The 23,853-nt window shown below is 54.7% G+C and overlaps 8 protein-coding genes across 8 annotated transcripts; 5 read left to right on the top strand and 3 right to left on the bottom strand.

Moving 5' to 3' along the window:
• Window positions 1-544: 544 nt before the first annotated feature.
• On the top strand, window positions 545-1,846 carry BO66DRAFT_438930 (terpene synthase family protein; the record flags this gene model as incomplete). The annotated part of the gene is made up of 7 exons (XM_025651114.1): window positions 545-616; window positions 685-703; window positions 763-951; window positions 1,020-1,173; window positions 1,230-1,410; window positions 1,472-1,713; window positions 1,780-1,846. 7 exons carry the CDS (start codon window positions 545-547, stop codon window positions 1,844-1,846), a joined length of 924 nt encoding a protein of 307 aa, XP_025503680.1.
• Window positions 1,847-3,899: 2,053 nt separating this feature from the next.
• On the top strand, window positions 3,900-4,726 carry BO66DRAFT_452408 (uncharacterized protein; the record flags this gene model as incomplete). The annotated part of the gene is made up of 2 exons (XM_025651938.1): window positions 3,900-3,967; window positions 4,036-4,726. The coding sequence occupies 2 exons, from the start codon at window positions 3,900-3,902 to the stop codon at window positions 4,724-4,726; spliced, it is 759 nt and encodes a 252-aa protein (XP_025503679.1).
• A 1,651-nt stretch (window positions 4,727-6,377) lies between these two features.
• On the top strand, window positions 6,378-8,451 carry BO66DRAFT_411805 (FAD binding domain protein; the record flags this gene model as incomplete). Its single annotated transcript, XM_025649312.1, has 6 exons — window positions 6,378-6,617; window positions 6,677-6,920; window positions 6,984-7,130; window positions 7,190-7,425; window positions 7,482-7,522; window positions 7,578-8,451. 6 exons carry the CDS (start codon window positions 6,378-6,380, stop codon window positions 8,449-8,451), a joined length of 1,782 nt encoding a protein of 593 aa, XP_025503678.1.
• Window positions 8,452-9,415: 964 nt separating this feature from the next.
• Window positions 9,416-9,819, top strand: BO66DRAFT_401882 (general stress protein; the record flags this gene model as incomplete). Its single annotated transcript, XM_025648781.1, has 2 exons — window positions 9,416-9,541; window positions 9,634-9,819. 2 exons carry the CDS (start codon window positions 9,416-9,418, stop codon window positions 9,817-9,819), a joined length of 312 nt encoding a protein of 103 aa, XP_025503677.1.
• An 889-nt stretch (window positions 9,820-10,708) lies between these two features.
• BO66DRAFT_392226 (bZIP transcription factor) lies at window positions 10,709-12,289 on the bottom strand. Its single transcript, XM_025647457.1, has one exon. The coding sequence runs from the start codon at window positions 12,136-12,138 to the stop codon at window positions 11,023-11,025; it is 1,116 nt and encodes a 371-aa protein (XP_025503676.1). The 5' UTR covers window positions 12,139-12,289; the 3' UTR covers window positions 10,709-11,022.
• Window positions 12,290-15,095: 2,806 nt separating this feature from the next.
• Window positions 15,096-18,298, bottom strand: BO66DRAFT_420747 (uncharacterized protein; the record flags this gene model as incomplete). Its single annotated transcript, XM_025649899.1, has 6 exons — window positions 15,096-16,630; window positions 16,687-17,276; window positions 17,393-17,703; window positions 17,821-17,975; window positions 18,027-18,124; window positions 18,209-18,298. 6 exons carry the CDS (start codon window positions 18,296-18,298, stop codon window positions 15,508-15,510), a joined length of 2,367 nt encoding a protein of 788 aa, XP_025503675.1. The 3' UTR covers window positions 15,096-15,507.
• Window positions 18,299-18,493: 195 nt separating this feature from the next.
• On the bottom strand, window positions 18,494-19,669 carry BO66DRAFT_97041 (RraA family protein). The gene is made up of 2 exons (XM_025653738.1): window positions 19,549-19,669; window positions 18,494-19,473 (listed from the first exon to the last, which is right to left on the bottom strand). Exons 1-2 carry the CDS (start codon window positions 19,600-19,602, stop codon window positions 18,847-18,849), a joined length of 681 nt encoding a protein of 226 aa, XP_025503674.1. The 5' UTR covers window positions 19,603-19,669; the 3' UTR covers window positions 18,494-18,846.
• Window positions 19,670-20,235: 566 nt separating this feature from the next.
• On the top strand, window positions 20,236-22,742 carry BO66DRAFT_429094 (aconitate hydratase; the record flags this gene model as incomplete). Its single annotated transcript, XM_025650437.1, has 3 exons — window positions 20,236-20,337; window positions 20,410-20,855; window positions 20,912-22,742. The coding sequence occupies 3 exons, from the start codon at window positions 20,236-20,238 to the stop codon at window positions 22,740-22,742; spliced, it is 2,379 nt and encodes a 792-aa protein (XP_025503673.1).
• Between the last annotated feature and the right edge of the window lie 1,111 nt (window positions 22,743-23,853).

Here is a 23,853-nt window from a genome sequence, read left to right as displayed (position 1 = left end):
TGAACCCACCGCAAGGGGCTTGTAATCTCTGACCATTCACAGCTAAGCAACCATACTTCCCCCTCCCAACGAACATCGCTGCGCATCCAGTAATCTGAAATACGACTCTGGGCATTCTGTTGGGAAAGAAACGCTGAATTATAAATTCAATACCAGCCTCAATGCCCTTGGGACAGAGAATCACTCTTCCTGACAAGACTGTCTCAGCCCACCTCTAACCTTCCCATCCCCTCGAGCCAATATTCCTACTATGACGAGAAGCCAGGAGAATGCTTCGCTTATGACCCGATTACAGGGCCAGACATTGATCATCCCAGATCTGCTAGCACGAGTCTACGCGGACTGGGATGTCGACAGACATTCTCATGAGTTGGATGTTCGAACCAACATGGAAGAATATTTTCTTAACCAGTGAGGAGACCCAACCTCGCTCCTCCCCTCACTAGCTTTTATTGTCTATGGGCATGGTGCTGATACAGCTATACCCGCCAGCTGGTGCCCAGATCGCACGAAACGCCAACAACTGATCAAAAGCAATTCGGCCATGTTAGCCGGATACTTCTGGTCCGGCAGTGATGTGGAAAGATTCCTTCCCCTGGCCAAGTTCATGTATTGGGTAAGGAGGTCGACCCGCGTGACCCTTATCCTGGAATACCTGAATACTAACGCGGACTGCTACAATAGTTCTTTCTCTGGGACGATGGTAGCCAACGTCCTCAGCCTTGCTTGCCCTTCTAAACCACACACTGATACCTTACTTAGAAATTGATTGCGGTCGACTTGCAAACGATGCCAAAGGTACACAAGCTTACCGCGAAAGCACCCTCGCGTTTCTGAAACGCACATTAGAGCCGGATATGCCCGAGCCTGGTCCGAGCTATGACGCGGCGGACCATAATAGCGGGTGTTTTGAGGAAATATCCCCCGCCCTGCGATCTGGGACCACAGTTGGTATGTATGGCCCATACATCCGCCGAGATGTTGATATCCGGTACCAACTATCAACCAACGAAATTTAGAGTCCCGGCGCCGGTTCGCAGATTCTCTTTACGACTACGTGGACTCGGTGTGCGCCGTCCAAGAAACCCGCGAAGAGCGGTTACCCGGCCTGGGTTGCTATTTCGCGAACAGAGAGTTGTCGATCGGAGCGTACCCTTGTATCATGGCGATGGAGTGAGTGTAACCCACTTCAGATGCTTCTGGCAAAGGGGATTTCTTATCGAAACCAGATTTGCATATGACGTTCGGGTCCCGCATTGGATCTATGAGGATTCGCACATGAGAACCATGTTTCGCGAAACGGCCATCTCCTGCATTGTGTTAGGACCCCTCATCCCGCGGTCTGCTTTGACTCGGCCGCAGCTGACAGGGATTAGCGTTAATGATATTATCTCGCTGCGGAAAGAGCTGGTTAGTACATTCTCATTCGGCCCATGAAGCGAAATATGTGTAACTAATCAGACCGCGTCAGATTGCGGGTCAATTCGACAGTGTCATCCCACTGAAGATGCTGCATGATCCTTCTCTGAGTGCGCAAGACGCCATGAACGAGGCATGCCAAGATTTGGTCCGATCGAAAAGAGTCTTCCAGGAAGCCGAGTCCTCACTGTCGGACAGTGACGCGTTCAGACAGCTGAGCGCGGCTACCAAGGCTGAGGTTCGCACGCTCCTCACGGGGTGCAAGAATATGATGGTGGGCAACGTGAAGTGGTCGTAAGTCCCGTTTCACTCGAGGTTCTGCCAGCTCTCACGATGCTAACCGGTTACTTCTGAGCATAGACTCGCGAATGACCGGTATCTTTCTCGGAAGGATTCCCAAGATCGCGCCGTTCGACTCCACCTATGATACCGTCCCCGCGCCCATTATGTGTTTCTCCACTGGTACTTTATCTTGTTGTAGGAAGGAGGGGCATTCGGGAAACCTTGGTCCTCTATCTAGTTCGCGTTATTGATTGGTAAAGCATGGAAGTTATCTATTAATCTATATTGAAGGATTGCATCTTTTGGTATGTTATATGTATTGTAGATAGAAGTCCCTGAAGGTTTCTCGTATCGTACGAAGACGCGAACCGCGGGAATGCGGGCAGGGATTGGATAGGGCCAGAGCGGGACAAATAGGCCAAATTGAGTATTCGTGATTGCGGTCATACTTACCTTCCCAAGCACGAACAAAATGTACCGGATCTGCTGGATGACAATTGCTGCACTAGTGAGACTACTAAAATAATGGATGTCAGATTGCCGATCTTCTCCCTGTGCTAGTCCGCACCTGCATCCGCACCGCCTCTACCCTAACCCCACCTCCACCCGCATCTACAGCCGCATCACACAAGCAGCGGTGAGCATCTGCATCCAGTGAAAAGGAGGGTAGCCCAATCTCAGTACTAGGGAACTTGGGATGATTATCGGATCGGCTCGAGAAGCATACACGCCCACCTACCAGGTGAGAAACGCAGCTTGGAAGTGGAAGTAAGGGCTAAACTCCGTCCCTCCAAGCCTAAGACCGAGCCAGATCCATGAGCCCCACTTTTGAATGCAAGATAATGTCCTTGTGATTTGCGAAAGATAAGCCATCACCTCAGTCGCAGGGCATTGACCCGCAACCCGGCCGACAGCTGAGAGCCCTCGATTCTGATTCTTGTACACTGCTCCGCATTCCACCGCTGAAGAAGACACAAAAGCATTGTGTGTCTGCTCAAGACATTTTCGCAGTATGGCCCCGACCGAAGCAGAAGTTCCGTCATCTCCCGTGGTCTGTTTGGCCTGCAAAGCGGGCAAGAGGCAATGTGACAAGTTGACGCCGACATGCTCGCGCTGCAAGAAGTACGTATCTGCTATGGTATATTCTATCTGCCTTCGGCGGTAAACTCATTGGTCGATGGGTTCTAGACTCGACCGAAAGTGCTTATACCCCTGGACGACGCCTCCAGTGTCTGCGGCTGCCCGTGCGGATGCAGTACCCTCGGTGCGGGAGACCGCGCCCTCTGCTTGTGTGAGATGCAGTGCTCAAAAAAGGAAATGCGATCGACTCATCCCTGGGTGTTCCCGCTGTCTGAGGTGAGTACCTTAGTCCGTCGCCAGGGGGCTACGGTTGGTCTTGCTGACCCTACACCACACATGGCGAGGCTGCGTCTGAGCCTAGGCTCGAACCGTGGAATATATTGTACATGACAGACTGACATCCGTCTGAACCCACAGACTTGGCCTCGGCTGCTTCTACAATTCTCATTCCACCGACTCCACGCGTGCGAGAGGAAGTCACCGAGCAAGGCAAGACGTGCGCAGCGGCCTAGGGCAACCTCAGCATGGCCCTAGCATCCCGACGGAAGCGCCCGTCCCGGTCCAAGGCTATATGCCGACCCTGTTGAAGTTTTGTAAGTCCTACCTTCAAGGGTCTGCAGTAGGCGTACCCCAATCCCCAACCAGGGGCTACAAAAGGAAGTGAGAGACTTACGAGAATCGCCCCGGTGAGTCCCAGTCTGCACCTCCGTCGCCATTCCCGCCGATGTAGCCAAGCCCGATAGCATGGCCGTGCATCTGAGCTCCGAGTGGATGCGCAATGCCACGGCCAACGCATCCTTGTTCCACGCCACGCTTTTCAGCGCCTCCGCGTCCATCGATATCCTGCGGGGCACCAGGAACAACCGAGTCACGCTGTACCATCAAACCTGCGCCATTCGGCTTCTGAACCAGACCCTAAATAAAGACACGGTCGAGCTAAATTATGCCGCGATCGGGACGGTGGTCCCTTTGATCTTCTATAATGTACGTTTCGCCGCGGCAACCGCCATTCCCCTATTGTGTTGACTAACTCGACCCCCTTGTCTCACGCGGGGGAGGGGCTGTAGATGGTCGCCTTGGATATCGACTCGGCGGTTGCGCATCAGAAAGGGCTAACCATGATGCTCTTTTCACTTCCGATGGCGAGGCGGGATGAGCTCGGACCACTGCTGGGGGTTATCAAACTGTGAGGCTGAAGCGCTCAACAAGGCCCTTCCACAATTCTCGTATGCACCGGACCTAATGATCTCTTAGGGCACTGCTCTCCTTCTCCTGTATCTTCGACGTCCCACCCGCCTGGGACTGTCTGACATTCCCCGACGTCCGCCCGCATTCCATACTGCGGTCCGTGATCGCCAGCGTGACACAACACAGCAATACTGGCTCAACATTCACTCCGCCAACCGTCGAGAACATCCTCGACATCTACGCGGCCATTTCCCAGTTGCAGGCCATAGCAGACCACCCGACCCTGGAGGACGCCACCGCAGCAGAGATCAACCAGATGCGCCATCTTCTAAAGACCCTTGATCCTCTCCCCGCCCAAAAGGCACCACAGCCCACCACCGCACCATCTCCCACCCGCACTGAGGACAAGCTCAACGTGTGTTGCAGCCTTGCCACATCAATCCTCTCGCGACTCCTGCGTGCGGATGCCCCGATGAATGAGGACACTACCCTCCAGGCGGAGCTCACCCAACTCACCCAACGAATCACCGAGATCGACGCGGCGTTCTGGATCCGACGGGCGCCGGAAACGTTGACCTGGCTCATCTTCACCGGGGCGGCCACCGCCCCTACCAGCCTGGACCGCGGGCGGTTGATTCTGTACGGGGGGACGGTGCTCACCGCTGTTGACTCAGAGAAATTGGTGCTCGTCAGGCAGGGATGGGTGTATTTTGGTCTGTTGAGGAATATTCGGCGGTTGCGTCGGATTTATGCGTAGGTGTTGGTCTTCCGGGCAGGGTCGTGAGTATTGGCGGGGATGTGGATGAGCCGCGTGTTGGGGGTTTCTCCTCGGCAACGGGCTGCACTGTTGGGATATCGGGCAGGTTGAAAGACAGCTAGGATTGACACGTGGCCATTCAATAATTACTGAAGGAGCAAGCTTTGGGGTATGTACTTGATCTGTCCTGGTCGAAGGACTGTTCGAGATTAAGCACAATCTCGTAGTGTGTTCATTGTGTGCAGCACCGGGATCACATTATCAGTGCCACTCTAATGCAGAACAATCATAGTTTTGCTGCAGTGAACAGGAAGCAAGTATCAAGACACGGTGCCGTCTGTCGGCGGTCCCGAGCAATCCGAGCATGTAATCCCAGGCGATTTACCGGACTATTCCACAGTTTGATATTTTGGCTAGCTCATCAACCAACCAACCACCGGACAATTCAAGATGTTTCCATATCGCCCGTTCCTCAGCTTCATCAACATGCTACAAGCTATAAGCCCGGGGCTTCTCAGGGCTCTACGACGATCCCTTAGATGGCTCAGACTAAATGACCTGCCTCTAAATGAGACTCTCGGTCCGCTCAGGAGGTCATCGATATGACCTTGTAAATGCTTCTCTTCAGCCGGATAAGCAAGGATCTGGTTCGTACGTAGACCCTGTTTGAATGCTGTTCCGTCACCGCGGAGTCAAAGCTAATCTGATTTCGATTTAGGTAAGTGACACTGGGGCATTCTGCGAGTCTGTGATTTTACGAATCAGAGCATAAAAGCTGTTGAATCTTTGTGGGTTGTTGAAGATGAATCTAGAATAATATATAATGGACATGGTTTTCGGTTATCTATGTTACCAAACTGTACAACGAAAAATCACAGAATTCACCCGATTGATTGAGTACCAATATATAGAGCTGTTCATCATACAATCCATCCTCAAATCTTCTCAGAGTTCAAGTAGGATAAGCTCAATTTACAGGCATGCGCATCGGCCTTAGCCACAACCAGCCGCTGGGCTCTACTTCCTCATTGGCTGGTAGCTTAATCCGAGCCCGAGCTGAGCTCTTCAGTTTCCAAGTTCTCCATAAAACTGCCCGGTCATGTGTTCTTGATGCCTCAGGCGAGAACGCTATGTTTGATATACTGTACCATCCATCCGTTTATTCCGAGAAATAAATAGCTATACAGTCGATATACCGCACAAGAATCATCAGCAAAAGAAGTGCTTGCCTGATGAGCTTGATGGCCATACCCTTCCCAATTGTGCTCATTCCGGGTTGCATACGGATAAAGATTACATAATAATGCAGACGTGCACGTTGACTAGGGGTGGGAAGTGAATATCAGCCTTCTGGACCGAAAGAGAAAACAGGCTACGGCTCAATGCTCATCCTGAACATCAAAGCCATTCTTTTAGACACAGAAGAGAGGGGAGGTGTTTCGGACAGGGCGGTGATGCAATGACGTCGACATGTGGTATGGATAACATCTCCCCGCGCCCGGGAAAATTGAATCGAGACCCGGTATTCGCTCAAACGCAACGGTGACACTTGACCGGTGATGCAATCCGCACACGAAGGCTACTGGACGCATAAAGCCCATGAACTCGCCCACAGGCTCATCGGCAACACCACCACCACCATAATGCAACAATGGGAAACGGATCTTACACCGATCTGCTGATTATAGGCGCCGGCCCGGCCGGGCTGATGGCAGCCTGCTGGGCGGCGCAGTTCCAGATGCAGACGCGGATCATCGACCAGAAGCCCGGGCGGACGCCGACGGGCCACGCGGACGGGCTGCAGAGTCGCTCGCTGGAAATCCTGGACAGCTTCGGGATCGTCGATCCCATCCTGCGGAAGTCGGTGCGGCATACGGAGATGGCGTACTGGGTGAGTACTGTCGCAGCAGCTGTAGCTGGGCTGCGGGAGGGCTGATTAAGAAGTTGTAGGCAATGAACGAGAGCACAGGACACATCGAGCGGCGCAAACGGACCCCGTCATTGCCCGGAAGCTCGGTGTATGATCAGCGGCTGCTGAACCAGGGCGCTACGGAGCAGGTCTTCCTCGACTACCTCCACGAGATGGGGGTGCAGGTTGAATACGGGACCAGAGCACGGGAATTGACGCTGTCGGAGTCCAATTCCGAGACGGATCACAAAGTGGCCGTCGAGGTCGTGTCGGGTAAGGCGCAGGGTAAGCTTTGCTCGGGGAGGGACCTTATCTTTCGTGCATTGGAACGTGACTTACACTCCCCAGATGGCTCGGAGACGATTCATTGTCGCTATCTAATTGCATGTGACGGTGCACGTGGCTGGACCCGGAACCAGTTGCATGTCCCGGTCGATAAAAAGCTGGGGGAGTCGACCTGGGCGGTGTTTGACATTGTGCCTATCACCGACTTTCGTACGTATATCGTGCAATCCTACGACATTGATAAGAATTCATGCTGAGACATCCAACAGCGGACATTCGTCAATCGTGTGCGATCAGCTCCGGGGACCGTGGCAGTATGATGACCGCACCCCGAGAGAACCGGCTGGTTCGGTTCTACATCCACCCGAAGGGCGACAAGGAGCTCTGCAATGGCCAAGACACGAAGCATGAGCCATCGCTCGATGAGCTTGTTAGTACGGCAGACAGCTTGCTGAAACCGTACAAGTTGAGGTACCAGCACTGTGATTGGTACTCTCTATATTCGGTATGTAGATGGCATCCAACCCTTTCCGCGGTATAGCCTTAAGTGACAAGACACAGATAAAACAGCAGCTCGTCAAGCAACTCCGGCCCCACGACAGGTAACGTAAGCCTGTACTCGACCTAGTACAAGATTTTCCACTGACTGATACCAAGAATACTGTTGGCCGGGGATGCTGCCCACACTCACTCCCCCAAGGCAGGTCAAGGGATGAATGTGTCGATGCAGGATACATACAACTTGGTCTGGAAGCTAGGTGCGGTCATCACCGGGGCCGCTAGCTCGAGGGTACTAGAGACATACGAGTCCGAACGACGGCCGGTGGCAGAGGAATTGTTGGAGCTGGATGCGCAGTTGGTCGGGGCGTATGAGAAAGACACCGGCGCGGCCAAGCGTATTGAAACCGTTCGGGATCAGTACTCCGAGTTTATATCGGGTCTAGGGGTGACCTATGGTCCTAGTATCCTCGTTGCAGACCAGAATGCTCAAGGTTTGGTAAATAACATCAAAATGGGAAGACGGTTAGATCCGTTCTATGTGGTCAATCATGCCGAAGGCGTATCGATCAACCTGATGACCAGACTTCCCAGCGATGGGTCGTGGAAACTGCTGGTATTTGCCGGAGATATCCGTCAGCCAGACCTTCGTGGGCGTCTGAATTCGTTCGCCAAGACTTTCTGCCAGCAGCCGTTGCTTCCGCGCCTGTATGAGAAGCGGCATGGAACCCGTGCTGGGTGGCTTTTGGAGACGGTCCTCATCCATGCGAGCCCGCGCACATCTGTGGAGCTCCTTGAACTTCCGGAGATGTTTCACCCGTTTGACGAGACGTGGGGATGGGACTACACGAGAGTATTCACGGACGAGGGCTCATACAGCCCAGGGTGTCGTGGTGCATACGACGGCTATGGGATCGACAAGAATACTGGCTGCGTGGTACTTTGTCGACCGGACCAGCATGTTGGTTGGATCGGGGCCATGGAGGACGTGACTGATCTAGAGAATTACTTTTCTGTCTTCATAGATAAGTAAGAGGATGGGCGTGATGTACAGAATGGCTAGGACGCCTACAATGTAAATACAGGTCTTGGATGAAGAGCTTTCAGAAAGATTATCTCTTATCATTGAACTGTCAATGATTACTCTGTTAACCTACAGGGATATAGCGTAATTTGGTCTCTTGGAGTTTGCTCCTTCAAAAGCGGCTATGCATAACTCGCTTACCAACAATGCATACAGCCAACAAATGGGTTGTCGAATTGCCGAATCATACCCTTCCAGCATTGATCTTATGAGTCCCTCCTGCTACAGAACACACCCTGCACGACACAAGCATTAGATGCCGATCAAACGATCCATCGAATTCCAGACGCAGATCAGGGTCCACGCGAGTGCCCCACTTTCGTCATGATGAAGTGCGGTCACTCCACACTTTCGTCTTTTGTGGCCTAACCCTAACTCCTCTTCCCCGGCAACTCCTCCAACTGGCCAACACCACCACTCCGCAGTGCAGGTCCCTCAAAACTCAATCCCCAGTGACTCCCTGCGCCAACGCATCATGATGACCACATTCAGCAGCGCAGGGACCTTCGAAAATCCCCGATCCTCCCACTGATCTGCCGGTACTTGTCTCGATCGATTGGCAGTAATTTTCCATGCCGAAAAGGAGGGGCCCACTGTGTACTAGGTACTTTTCTGGAAGAGTCGGCTCCCCAGGACCCCCGCAGAGATGATGTCGAAAGTGACTTCACACCCGTAATTTCCCCTCAACCACCGCATCATCGCCTCGTGTCAACACCTCGTAGGGATACGTAAGATAGGGGCCGGAGTGACATCAATTGGAATCATCCTCTGCTCCATTGGCTACATTCACAGGCATAAATACCGCCATCCTAACTCCCCCATCCTCACTACTCAACTCAGCAGCTCACGAACAATACCATCAACCAAACCAAACCACCAGCCAAACCACCAGCCAAACCACCAAACCACCAAAATGGCCCACAACACCAACCCCGGCAACTTCTCCAACCGCCCCCACGAGGAAGTGCAGAACATCGCCCGCAAGGGCGGCCAATCCAGCCACTCGGGCGGTTTCGCCAGCATGGACGAGGATAAGCAGGTGAGTTTTCGCATCTTCCCTATCCCCCATCTCTATCATCTACCCTCCAACATCCCCCCCACCCCCAAATCCATAACTAACTCAAGATTCAGCGCAACATCGCCTCGATGGGCGGCCACGCCTCCAGCGGCAGCTTCCAGCCGGGTGACCCGCGCGCCCGCGAGGCCGGCCACAAGGGCGGGCAGCACTCCGGCGGCAGCTTCGAGCCCGGCGACCCCCGTGCCCGCGAGGCCGGGCGGATGGGGGGCTCGCGCACCGCGGACACCCCGGAGGAGTGAGAGGCTCCAAACCACCTACATGCAATCTTGCATATGCATGAGCGACTAGGTGCGGAATTTATGACGTGATGCTACGATAGCGATGTGAAATGATTTGATTGGATTGGATTGTCCTATCCTATGCGGAACAGAAATCAAAGGAACGGGGAACTGTACATTAGTTTTTGATGAGAATGTGTTGGCAAATGGTGGCGGATATGTATACTACGAACGAACAAAGTACGAAGTGCAGTACAGTATACCACTTCAGAGTTCCCAATTTTAGCATCCATGACATCTCCTCGGTGTAGACGTAGAAGCACAGACCCCAGCAAAAACCCACACTAACCCCCCTCCCAGACTAGCCAGCGTCGATCGCGCAAATCCCGACAATCCCTAAATCGTGAATCGTACTTTTTCCCACCCAAAAACCCACATCCAACGAAGAAAAAACTCTCCGAAGGGGGACGGACGGAAGGGCTAACGCGGGTGAAACACGGCAAGATTGGGGAAGCAAGCTTGGACGTTGAAACAGGCTTGGCCGCAGAACCCACCCCATACATAGCTAAAGTTAGTGAGGGTGCGTACGGTGGAGTGGAGAAAGGATTCACGTCAAGCCAGTTTCCACTGACTAAGCTCCGCGTGGTGGGACAATAACCTGCCTGTTCGGGTAAAGCCGACAGTCGTGACATCATGTCCGATGGCGAATGTTCGGGATTGCTTTCGGTCGTGAGATCTTTGGGTGTTCGCTCACTGGCTTGCCCCTCGACATCTAGACAGTATTTTTTCTCCCCGGTGAGAACATTCTAATATTGCCTCTGATCTGAAAAATTCCCGCGAATTTGATTCGAAATAGTCCAATTGGAAATTGTTCGTATTTTTTTTGTACTTGTAGTAATAGTAGTTATTTGTGTTTCACATAATCAGCGGTTCTTTTGAGTAGAAAAAACAATGAATCGATCCGCTTGCGCTTGCTTGGTTTAAAACGCCATGAGTAAAGCCCTCCCCTTTGTCCCGTACACCCAACCGATATATCCCATCCATCAGAGCTCCATATACTGACCATTTCGAAGGACAGCGCGATATTGTACATAAAATGCACAATCCAACGTAATAGATACAATAAAGAAATTAAGCAAAAAAGCAGAAGGCTGAAGTCAGATCCCAGAAAAGAACTCGTAAGATAGTCGTGTACAAGTGTAGTCGCTGCATGGCCGTATACCATTACGGACTCTCCTTTATCTTCAATTCCTCCTCCTCCTCCTCCTTCTTCTTCTTCTCCTCCTCCTCCAGCTCATCGGCCTTCGAGCCACCAGCGTTAGGCAAGTGAAGTATATCATCGAACCCGAACGCAGCGTCCTGCTCGACTCCCTCCTTCAAAATGTTTTGCTGCGCTGGAGACAGCGGCGTCGACCGCGAGGACCTAACCTGCGGGCCACCCCCCTCGGACTCGCTGGCGCCCGAGACCGAGGCACTGCGCTGCGAGAGGTGGGCGACCATCCGCGCCAGATGGGCCTTGATGGCCGGGTCGTCGCACCCGGAGTGCCGCAGGAGCTCGTTCTTCAGCTCCAGGATCTGGCTGCGCAGCTGGCTGACCTCCGACTCCAGCCGCGAGTTGGCCTGCGTCACCTCCATGCACCGGCTCTCCAGCTGGCGGGTGTGCTCCTTCTTCTTGCGCCGGCACTTGTTGGCCGCCACGCGGTTGCGCTCGAGGAACCGCTCGCGCTTCTGCTGCTCCACCGCGTTGTGGGTCGGCGAGAAGACCGGCTCGCTGGGCCGTCGCTGCGCATAGTACCCGGTCGTGCTGCTGCTGCTACTGCTGCTGCTGATGCTGCTGATGCTGCCGTAGCTGCTGCGGTGGGATTGGTCGCTGATGCTTCCGCGGGAGGTGATCTCGTGCATTGGGACGTGGTAGGAGGAGGTCGGGCTGGCGGTGAAGCGGTGCATGGCGGGGTCGAGGAGGGGTTCTTTCGGGGCGAGATGCGGGTGTTGGGGGTGGTGAACATGGGGAGGCATGGGCTGGTCCGGGGAGAAAAGGTTCGGTTCGATAAATGCATTCATGAAGGCTTGATGCGCCGGTGGTGAGGGCTGCGCCTGCTTTTGTGGTTGCTGCTGCTGCTGCTGCTGCTGGAACCCGTCGAACCCCCCCGATGCGGCTGCGGCTGCAGCACCCGGGGTGCTCCCGCTCATCGACCATTCTTGCATCCCATCGAACAATGGCATCGTTAGGAACTCGGAGGAGATGGTGCTGTCCAAGAAAAATGGCATTGGGCCGGTCCAGGTAATTTCGGACTTGGACGGGGCCCCTGGCATGGAGGGATGTTCGAGATTGACGGACATCACTGTATGCTTCTCTTTCGCAGCAAGGTGGTGCGCGATGCAATTCGGGGTTTTACTTTTGGTCTTGTGGACGGAGACAAGATAATTGCCACTGCACGGTGTTCTGGTTGAGGAAATGCGGAACCGAAAGGGACAGGGTAGACAATCTCAGGGAAGTGACGGAATTTGTGTAACTATATAGGATAGTGACAGGAAGGTTCTTTCCGTGATCACCGGGAGTCAGTATGCAGGAAGGTAAGTTCAATGGAGGGTGGGACAGCAGGAAGGGTGTATGTAGTAGGAAGGTAGGTAGGTAGCAGTATGAGTATGAGTAGTATGGATTGTAGGGGGGGGTGGTGTGGAGGAGTATTACACATCTTTATTAGAAACCAAGCACACTCCCCCATCTGAGGGCCCGGCAATGACGATGCATGCGGGCCAGCTAGTTTCGACACTAGAGATGAGAAAGAGGAAGAAAAGAGTTGAGATAGGCGAGAGAGCTGGAGGATATTTCCGGGGAGGCGCATTGGGGATTTTCAATGGGCAGTTGATCGGCTCTCACAGCAGAGCGCGAGAGATTTTGCAGTGCAAGGAACGAACGATGGTCAGCCCGTTGACAGGGGGGAGGAGGATGTGTCCAGGGTGCATGATTGGTTGGGCCAATATTCCGGTGGGCTGGACCCAATGGATCAAAGTGGTTTCCATCTCCAGCAAAAAATCCATTGATATCTTGGATCGCGGGGAGGGAGAGAGGGATTTGGATTTGGAAAATGACGTTTCCAGTCGATCTGCTTACTTCCCGCCTCATCCGACCAAGTATGTACTATAGGTACTTACTAGAGTGTACCTACCAAAACAGATGCAACGAATTGTCTAGAAGCGTACTGTATGTTCTGTCGAGATACCCTTATCCTACTGTCTGAGACTCTAACCATGGCTTCCTCTATTCACACTGTGCTTCCATTCTATTCTTACCTTTCCTATTGTTCTTCGATGCAACCGACTAGATGACAGACCGGACCTGGATCTGCCGATCGCTTCCGCTTCGAACCCAGGGACTTTGTTCCGCCAATCAGAATGCTTCACATGGTCGAGTAGACCAATCGTTCACTGCCGTCATTCTGTACGGTACACTTGCCAGTCCAATTGTACTGTACTGTAGGTACCTACACTGCCCAGTGGGCATCTGGAACAGTCAACTGAACCTTCAACGAAGGTCGCATCGCACGCACGTTTTTGCTACATGCTTCCCATTTCCATCTCCATCGCCTCGTCCTACTCGTCCGATCCATGGCTTCTTCCCATTGACTTTTCGCGGGATCCCGTTTCCGTCCCCTCCATTCTAACTAAAGCCATGACTTTTCATGATGAAAATGACCTCGGTGAGCATCAGGGGGAGCCAAAAATCCATGATGACGAAAAGCAAGCCACGCGAGTACAAGCAATCGATCATCTCCGTCAATTAGACCCAGCCCTCGCGCGCAACCCCCTGGAGATCTGCCTCTGCCCGTTAGTGAGGCTGCATCCCACAGCCTCCTACGTTGTGCGCGCACTGAGTGAGTACTGTGCATCTGAGTATATCTATCTGCAAGTGGAGAGCAGTCACTGTATGTACCTTACTAAGTAAAGTGGAGATACTTACCATCAGTAAGTACATAGTAGGATCACCTCTTCCTCGCGGCTTGTAACCCGTCCACTCACTCACGCACCCACCCACCAGAAGCCAGCCAGCCAGCTCCCGGCCCCCCCTCAAGTGCGGGTCAGACTAGGATATTGCATACACCGTGTGGAGTAGAGAGAAAGAGAACGGAGCAGGAGAGGCCCAAGGTTCCTTAGAAAACCGGATGCTTCACTTCCCACGGCTTCTACGGAGTAGTCAGTGTCAATTTGCGATGCGACCGTGCAATCGAGTGGTGGATGCCTCAGCGCTCAGGCGGTCATTGGCTTGCGGCCTGCGGATAAGTTACCCGGCGGTCGACGTTTCCGGCCATGCTTCATCCCTCCAAACCTAGATATTTTTTTTTTCTCTTCTTGCTTTTGTGGTCGATGTCTGTTCTCGGACGGATTCAGCCGGGAGAGTTTGATCGATGGTCAATGACTTTTGCACTTTCGAATTGGTGAAGGGGCATCGATGGTCCACCGAATCCTCTAGAGCTTTGGATGGTTTTCTCTTCCCACTTTGAAGAGGGAAGAAGAAGAGCTCGGGTGGATTCGATCAGATATACTTTGCTACTTTACGTAGCTGCTGTGTTGGATCAGGCGGGGAACTTGCCCCCTCCCTCCCTCCCCAAATGCGGGTCCTTTAACGGGCGCACACAACCAAGATCACGCCAGCACGGGGAAGTGCTTTATCTTTCTAGCGGATTCCCTATCCTGACGCAACGTCATTGGTCAACACGCTCCGACACAACGCAATCGAAATGTCATGACAAGTAGTCTAATCCTTTTTGTCTTGGGTTGATGATGATGATGGCGAATTTCTCTCCGGTGGCACTTTTGTGTGACGTTCCCCAGCACAGCACTTTGACCGGGTGCATTGCAGATTTTCTCGAATGGCAGCTTTCGAGTCTAGACTTTCTACTGTACAGTATCGTTGACGCTATAGCGTGAAAGAAATCTTGTTTTTTTGTTATGTATCGACTGATCGTATGCAGGGGATCTTTCGAGTACATGAGCACTAGGTACTTTACTGTGTGGTTTCCCTGATTGATGCATTGATTTGATTTAGCCTCTCGAGTCTAGACCTGAGGCTTTTCTGTCCAGTTGGCTCTTCGACGTAGCGGAGCCCGGTCGAACCGGATAATAGCACGTAGTCTATCTAGTGGTTGTTTGTTGAACCCCGTCGATTATCCAGGATACTCGCTCGGTTCACCTTGTATCGTCCGAATCCGTGCGATTGTGTATGAGTATGAGTAGGATTGTGAGCTCATTGCATGGGTTCGAACTTCCAAGCGTGCCCCCCCCCCCCCTCCCTCTGCCCTGCTGCTACCCCACCGGTGCTGTGGAGCCAATTTCTAAGTGGCTTGCACGGTCGTGGCCTGAGCCAAGGCCGAGCTTCTACCGGAGAGCTCAACCCCCCGGTCTTACAGGCTCTCTTCCCCCTTCGCGCTCGTGCCATAACGGAAGAGGCGCGATGGTTGGCAATTGAGTCTCGAGGACGTGTTATCTTGGTAATCGCACAAGAGCACAATAAAGACAGCCTGGGATCTGACTCGCCCTGGCTTCTCTTTCCCCCTGCAACCATAATAATCTGGATTTCCCCCTGCCCGGCTACCACTATCATCTACAAGACCGTCGAGTGGTGACGCGGTCTCATCGGAGCCCGCCGGGCCGAGAGGGTAGGTAGGGCACAGTACAGCCGAGTCCACTGCATTCCTATCCGACCGACCGTCAGGGCAGCGGCTCCACCCCCGTCGAAAACGGATCCCAGCTCCAGTCGCCCTGCAGGTACTCGGTGAAAAAGCTCTCCATAATGGGATCGTGCTGCGCCGCTATCTCCAGATCCTGGCCGCCACCGAGCCCGGCATCGCACGTGACCGACGATAAACCGAACAGGTTCTCCACTGCCTCTTGTTGGTGCTGCTGCTGCTGCATGTTGGGGGTGGCCCCGTCGGTCGGCACCGGCGGGTAAGCCGGCTGGAACGGGCCGCCGTCGACTGCGCTGGTCATGGGGTCCAGGAGCGTATTCCCCCCGGTCGCACTTGACTGCTGCTGCTGCAGCAGCTGCTGGTGGTGGTGGTGCTTCTGGCTCAACCGCTCGACGGTGAGGTCGACGATGCGGTCGAAGTTCTCCTTGCCGTGGCGCACGGAGGGCCACCACTGGCCGCCGATGCTGAGGAGGTTGGAGCACACGCGCAGACACTGCAGGGCCTCTTTGAAGGGGACGACCGCCTGCAGCTCTGAGGAGGCCCAGAAGCAGTAGATGATGGTCGCGCCCGATGCGAAGATCCCGTGGATGTTGCGCCACGTGTAGTAGAGATGCTCCTGGGTGTTGAGGCGGTTGTAGATGTGGATCCGGTCGCGGGAGCTGCGGTAGCAGTGCAGGAGGGCGGCGGCGGTGGGCGACGGGAACGCCTGCGACGGCTGGTAGAGCAGCGTGATGGCCCCGTGGTATAGGACCTCGAGCTTCATGATCTTGCACTGGTGCTTGAAGACGTGGTCCTCGTCGTGGTGGGTGGTGGTGGTGGTGGTGAGCTCCTCCGAGGGGGCGCGGGTGGCCCGGACGTCGGCGAGCCACTGGTCGAGATCCTTCTTGATGCGCGCTTGTTCTCCGGCCGTGTCGGTCGGCCACGACAGGGCGTTGCCGCGGTTGGGGAGGTGGTAGAGCAGGATCTTGATCTCGGAGATCAATGCGTCCAGCTTGAAGCGGTGGATGGAGAAGCGCAGCTCCGAGTGGCTGTTGGCGTTGGTGCTGGCGGTTTCGTCGACGACGAATTCATTGAGACCTGGCAGCCGGATGTCGAAGGTCTCATCGCGGATGCCAAGCGGTCGGCCCTGGATTGTGGAGATGGATCTACGATACAGTTAGTGAGTGGGGGGACAAATGACGAACCAGCAGGTTAAACACACCGGTCGAGGTTGTAGACGGTGTAGAAGATCAGCCGTCGTAAAGCAAGGGCGGTGGGCGAATTGTCCGCCTCGTCTTTCGGCTCCCGATGCAGCCCGAGATCAATCGCATGCGACATGGCAATATGCACCAAGGTCCAGATGCTCAGGTTGGTGGGTCCCACCATCCCCTGTACGATGAACAGGAGGATGCTTTGCAGGGCCGTCACGGAAATGCCGCTCAGGCACTCGGCTGCGGCCGTGGAGGCGATCGCGTAGAACCGGGCGGGCGGGTACTCGAAATTCTTGTTCCGCGTGAGGATCGTCGCCGCAAGGGATAGCACCATGAACACGTGGAGCGCGGCGGCGAAGATGGAGATGGGCGTCATGTCGGCGTCAGCCACCTGGTCGAATCGCCCGTTGTACGAGAATGGCTCCATCTCCTCCGGCCACCCGTTGAGGTTCACATTCCCTTGGTACCCGCGTTCCGCGCAGAACCACAGTGCGTTGTACGCGTTGAACAGAGAGGTGGCGTGGAGGAAAGGGTGATCGACATGGAGCTCTTGAAGGTATATACCAATCAGATGGTTGGCTTCGTCGGGCGAAGGTAAGTCCTGCGAATGTTCAGCGAGCGCCTATGGTGTGCAGCGAGGATGGCTCCCTGTCAGGAACAACAGGCATGTCGCTCTTTTTCCTATCAAGAATGGGTAGGACGGGATCGCATGCGTACCCTTCTAAGTTTGTTGTACAACAAACGATACGCCTCAGGCGAGGGACCTGGGGCAGTGCGGCGTTTCGAATTCCCCCACGCCCCGTACGACGAGTTGGAGGTAGCTGGTGAGAGAGGGCTATCGGCCCCAATCAATTTCGTGAAGAACAGGCCGGAAGACGACCCCAGGTAGTATTTCTGTCGCGAGTCGGAGTGGAGTGATAGCATCCCCAGGTCCATGGCTACAGAGCGTGCTTCGGCCGATGGGGTACCAGCCTCCTTTTCAGCCGCTTGCTGCGCGCATGACGCGGGCAGCTCCGCGTGTTCTGTACCTGGTAGGTGAGCAGGTGTTTGCGGTAGAAGTTCACTGTCCGATGCATGCAGGGAATCAAACGGTCGTTTCCTGGTATTTGATTCTCCGGGTGCCGACGGTAGGTGCACAGCGGTACTCCCCGTCGGAGTAGTCGATGGCGTTCTACGTGGGACGGTATTTGGCAACGATGATTGATCTACCGGCGGTGCCTTGGAGAGGTCAAAATCTGGATCTAAAAGCAAGAGTTGCTCTTCGAGCCATTCGATCCGTGCGTGACAGCGTACGGCATAGCTGATGCATCGTCAGCTCGTAACCTTGTAGACCCGTATCGAATGGACGTACTCGCGTGGGATGGAAATGTCATTGTTGCGCCCATCGACATCGACACAGCTTTCTTTAGCACGGGCACAGTTCGAGCACGCTGGAATGCCGCCATCACACTGCGTTGGGAGGGTTAGCCGGCAGCCGATGGATGATGGATAATGGCGGCGTGTCCAATGAGGAGTCACGGATTACTGGCGCACCTTGATTCGTTTAGCTCTGCATCGCCGACACGCTAGACGGACCTTCTTGGCCGGCGTCGACGCAGTCGCATCTTCCGATCTCGGGCTCATTGATAGTCACGCAGTAGACGCAGAAAGAAAATCTGGGAGATGGGATCATGCAAGATTGACCTTGAAGCGGCGGCCAGCCACTTCCTGTGCCGATGAGGCCGAGCTAGCCTGATTACCTCAGCATCCGGGGTGCGGGGTGGCTCGAAGGGGAATAGCTCCTATCCGTTGTCCACTCACTTAGATCTTCTCTGAAGGGGCTTTCTGCATTATTTCGGGCGATCAGGGACTAAAGACTATCTCTGACACTCTCGAATATGCATAGCATAGTAGGACGAGACCAAGTGGTGGTTTTGGGCTGTTGTTGTTGTGGAAATGCACTGTTCATCGGTGCCGTGAGTATATATTCCCGTCCTTGCGCAGCCGACGGATCTATCCGACTAAATGCCAGAGGACGCCAACCACATCTCAACCTAGGTGCACCAGCAAACCAAATTTATTCAGAACATACATGATATCCGGTCTGTACACTACCCAAAAAGAACCAAGATAGTGATTCCACCCAGCACCCGTGACCCGACTACAGGCACCACCACATCCACCCGCCAAACTCACTTCCGCAACCGCCTAATCGTCGCCCCCATCTCCTCCCCTTGCTCCAAACACCGCCTCGTCTCCTCATCAATCTCAAACCGCTCCTGACACAACTCCACACACTTCTCGATCTTCCCCACCGGCACCGCAACCACTCCATCCGCATCCCCGACAATGTAGTCCCCGGGCTGAATGACCACACTCTCCCCGGCGGTCCCCTCCGCATACGTGACGGGGACATTCAGCTCGGACGAGCGCGTGAAACTCGCCGACCCGAGGATGCTCACGTCGCGGGCGAACAACCCCACGCCGAGCTCCCGGTGCTCGGCCACGTCGCGGAACCGCCCGTCGATCACCACGCCCGCGGCGCCCAGCTTCTGCGCCCGCGTGCTCATCAGCCCGCCCCAGCAGGCGCTGACCAGCCCCTTCGGCTGGGAGACGAACACCACGCTGCCCTTGGGGATGGCGTCGGCGAAGTGCTTGGGCGGGGTTGGGGAGGCTTTATCCGAGTCGCGCACCATGCGCACGGTGTAGGCGGGGCCGAAGATCTTGGTTTTGGTGCACATGAGTCCCGGGGAGAACATCTTGAGGCCTGAGAGGTAGCCGCCGTTTGGGACGCCGAGTTTGACGAGGGCGTCGCCAATCTTCGACGAAGAGGTTAAGGGTTAGTTTTGTGTTTGAGGGCTATCTCGGACAAGTGCGAGGGGATAGGTACTCACGTCGCAGGAGGCGAACCGCCGCAGGGCTTGGATTGTTTCGGAGCGCAGAGCCATGCTGGTTGTGGTTTTGTGTAGGGTGTAAGGGCACTGGGGATATTGAGAGGGGAGTATTTGGTGAAATTGTCGAATGTCGAGAAGAGAAAGTGTTAAACCATCCCCGATTGGAGAAAGGTACACTCCATCCGATGGATGCATCGGTTCTTGCCGATGACAGAGTGCAGCCCCGCGGTCCCCGGGCTACTCCGGGCATACTGTAGGTCTAACCATTGGTAATTACGCGTATTGTACAAGTGGCGTGGACCTTCGCGATGCAACATGAAGACTTCACACCTCAACCTAAAGCTGAAAAAGATCTATTATATAGCATCATGACCAATAGAAGACAGGAAAAAGTAATAAGATCTCTTCATTAATTCGAAATGCACCGCTTATCGTCCTCGATATCCAATATATCTCTATTGTGGGGCAGTATTGAGCTGTAACCTTTCCGTACACCGCCCCGGACTAGCCCCGCCGAGCGCGGGCTTCTCCAGACCCTCCCCAAAAAAAGTCGCGGGGTACCGTACAAGCATCTGAGTAATATGAGAACCTTCATAGGAAGAGAAAATGGCAGACATAATAAGCAACTTCCTTCTGTCTTCATATCGGCGAACAATGCGTGGAAACCACTAACCCTCGAAAATCACCATGCAGCGACTCCCATCCTCCCTGCGCGGGACTAACCGCGCACACCACCATCTCCAGATCCGAAGCACAAGAACCTATGCGACGCAACCAGCGGCTTCTGCTGTGAGATTACCCCCTAGAATACGCCATTCACCCCTAAGAGGATGTCTGTTTGCTGACCTGCATCTCCAACAGCACTCGGCCGTCAACTATGCCCACCAACTCCGCACCCTCGAGCAACTAAAGCAAGGCTCGAAGCGGCCGCTCACCCTGACCGAGAAACTCCTCTACAGCCACCTGATCACCTCCGGCAACCGCGAATGGAACCTCGAGAAGATCCAGCGCGGCCAGAGCATATTGGAGCTGCGCCCGGACCGGGTGGCGTGCCACGATGCGACGGCCACCATGGCGTTGTTGCAGTTCATCAGCGCGGGACTGCCCCGCGTGGCCGTGCCCACCACCGTGCATAGCGACCACCTCATCATCTCCGAGAAAGGGGCGGAGGAGGATCTGCGACGCGCGGAGACGGAGCATCGCGAGGTGTATGAGTTCTTGAGCAGTGCGTCGAAGAAATACGGGATCGGGTTCTGGAAGCCTGGTTCGGGGATTATTCATACGGTGATTTTTGAGAACCATGCTGTGTAAGTTTGGCGTCGAGGAAGGGCTGGGGGTCACAGACATGAGCTAACAGGTGTAGGCCTGGTGGGTTGATCATTGGGACGGATTCGCACACACCGAATGCGGGAGGGCTGGGGATGCTGGGGATCGGGGTTGGAGGCGCGGATGCCGTAGATGCAATGTCGGGGATGCCCTGGGAGCTGGTGGCGCCAAAGGTGGTGGGTGTGCGGCTGACAGGACAGTTGCAAGGCTGGACCTCCACGAAGGATATCATATGCAAGTTGGCGGGCCTGTTGAGCGTCTCCGGGGGTAAAGGACGCGTTATTGAATTCTTCGGCCCCGGCACACAGACGCTGGGCGCAACGGCTATGGCAACCATCTGTAACATGTCCGCCGAGATCGGTTCCACCTCGTGCATATTCCCCTACTCGGACGCCATGGGCCGGTACCTGAAGGCCACCGGACGAGCGGACAGCGTCGAGCGGATCGAGGCTGGGAACACGAGATCCACTCTGTTGACGGCAGACGAGGGTTCGGACGACTACTACGACCAGATCATCGAGCTGGACCTGACCACCCTGGAGCCCCACGTCAACGGTCCATACACCCCCGATCTGGCGCACCCGATATCGAAGCTGAAGGACGCGGTGGCCGGGCAGGATTGGCCCGTGGAGCTGAGCCACGCCATGGTCGGCAGCTGCACCAACAGCTCATACGAAGACCTGGACAAAGCCCGTCAGATCGTGTCGCAGGCCCGTGCAGCGGGCATCACCAAGTTCAAGACCCCGTTCATGGTTTCCCCAGGAAGTGAACGCATCCGCGCGACAGCTGAGGCCGATGGTATCTTGCAGGAGTTACGCGATGCCGGAGCCAAGGTTCTGAGCAGCTCGTGTGGACCCTGCGTCGGCTCTTGGGACCGCAAGGATGTGGCGAAGAAGCAGAAGAACTCGGTGATCTCGAGCTTCAACCGCAACTTCATCGGTCGTCATGACAGCAACCCAGCGACGCACTCCTTTGTCACCTCACCGGAACTGGTGACTGCGTTTGCCTACGGCGGGCGATTGGACTTTAACCCGCTGACGGATAGTATCGCCTCAGATAAGGGCAATGTGCGACTGAGCCCCCCGGTCGGCGAGGAGCTGCCCACCCAGTTCGAAAGTGGACAGGATCTGTTCCAGCCTCCGTCGAGTGACGGGGGCGCTGCAGCGGTGGCTATACACCCCGACTCTGAGCGCTTGCAGCTACTGCAGCCCTTCCCGGCCTGGCAGAAGGACGCAGCACAGACGATGGAGCTGCTCATTAAGGTGAAGGGCAAATGCACGACAGATCATATCTCCCCAGCCGGTCCGTGGTACAAGTACCGGGGCCATCTGGAAAACATTAGCAACAACATGCTTACCACCGCGACCAATGCTTTCCTCCCTGCGGACGACCCGCAATTACTGGGTCATACCCGCCACCCCATCACGGCCGAGTTGCAGGTTGTCCCGCAGGTAGCGCGGGACCTCAAGCAGCGAGGAGTGAGGTGGTGCATTGTGGGTGATCACAATTACGGCGAAGGCAGCTCGCGGGAGCACGCCGCTCTTGAGCCCCGGTATCTGGGAGGAGTCGCGGTAATCGCACGCTCCTTCGCGAGAATCCACGAGACCAATCTGAAGAAACAGGGTATGCTGCCTCTAACCTTTGAGGATCCGGCTACATACGATCGTATTGCCGAGGGCGACCGGATTTCATTGATTGGTGTTGAGGAGGGCGAGCTTGTCCCGCACTCCCAGGTGGTCATGCGAGTTACACCCCGGGAGGGTCAGGCATGGGAGGCCAAGTTGAATCATAGCTATCACGCTGGTCAGATTGCGTGGCTACGGGCTGGAAGCGCCTTGAACCATATCAAAGCGACTGCTCTCTCATGAGACGGGTGGGGATGATTGAAATGTACTTTAGAATGATAGTACTGGGAATAGAGAATCAACCAACAAGCATCTTATCATCTGGGAATATCATTATTTGGAGATGATGCTATGATCGACGACACGGATTCACGACTTTACCCTCTTGACCATGACAAGGGGACATGTATAGAGATAACAAAAGGAAAAGGTATGGAACAATGCAGGCGCAGAGGCAGCCGTGGACTGGAGACCACATAGTACTCTCGAAATTGTGGACAGGCACTGTCTACCTCGGATTCAAGATCTGGGACAGTGAGTCCAGTGGCCGAATCTAGTCCCGCTGAATATCCGGAATGCTCCCGGAATCGTCTCTCGGAGCTACCCTGCGACGGTACTGAAGCCACAGTCTGTCTCGACTCCCCGTAAATTAAAAGCCCCGCCTCCGCATCTCGTGCCATGCACCCCGGACTTCTGTTGGCTGGAATGGGGCAACTGTCAATGCGTAGGGCATCAGTACATCTAGACTTGTGGCCGTGACAGTTGTGCTATCATCACTTCCCGAGGAAATACCTCTTCCTGTACCGAAGTACAGCCATCCAGACAATCCTCCACTTCACAGTTCTCTATTTACCTTAACCATGACTGGCTCTTGACTATTGGTGCAGCATGCGGCGGGTTCAGCAACAGCGCCTTTCAAAATGTCCCCAAGGCTGCCCGGAAGCCCTAAATCTGGCTGCCCGTCATCAGTGCCTCTTACGGCGGTGGTAGGCCTTCATGGCTTCAACACTCCAACATCTCAGGGACCATGAGTCTGGACCCGTTGATCCAGGATCTTGGCTGGACGGATTCGACAGACTCTCAGATTTGAAATGACATAGACTGGGCAGTGTATTCGATGCTCCTGGTAAGTCGACTCTACCCTACTGAGGATTTCTTTGGGAAATTGAAGCTAACATACGGGATAGGGTCAAACAGTCGGTGTCATTTCCTTCGATTTCGTCGGTGACGGTACGGTCGGGTAGTGATCCTTCTCGGATGATGAGTGCCTACAATATCAACATCACGACAGGTGTATCTGGAAGCTACTAGATCAACTACGGCTCGCTGGAGATTTCCCTGTGGACTCCAGCTC

Source organism: Aspergillus aculeatinus (genome assembly GCF_003184765.1).
Source record: "Aspergillus aculeatinus CBS 121060 unplaced genomic scaffold BO66scaffold_26, whole genome shotgun sequence".
In the NCBI taxonomy this organism is placed as follows: domain Eukaryota; kingdom Fungi; phylum Ascomycota; class Eurotiomycetes; order Eurotiales; family Aspergillaceae; genus Aspergillus; species Aspergillus aculeatinus.
This window is presented reverse-complemented; position numbering and strand designations above follow the sequence as displayed.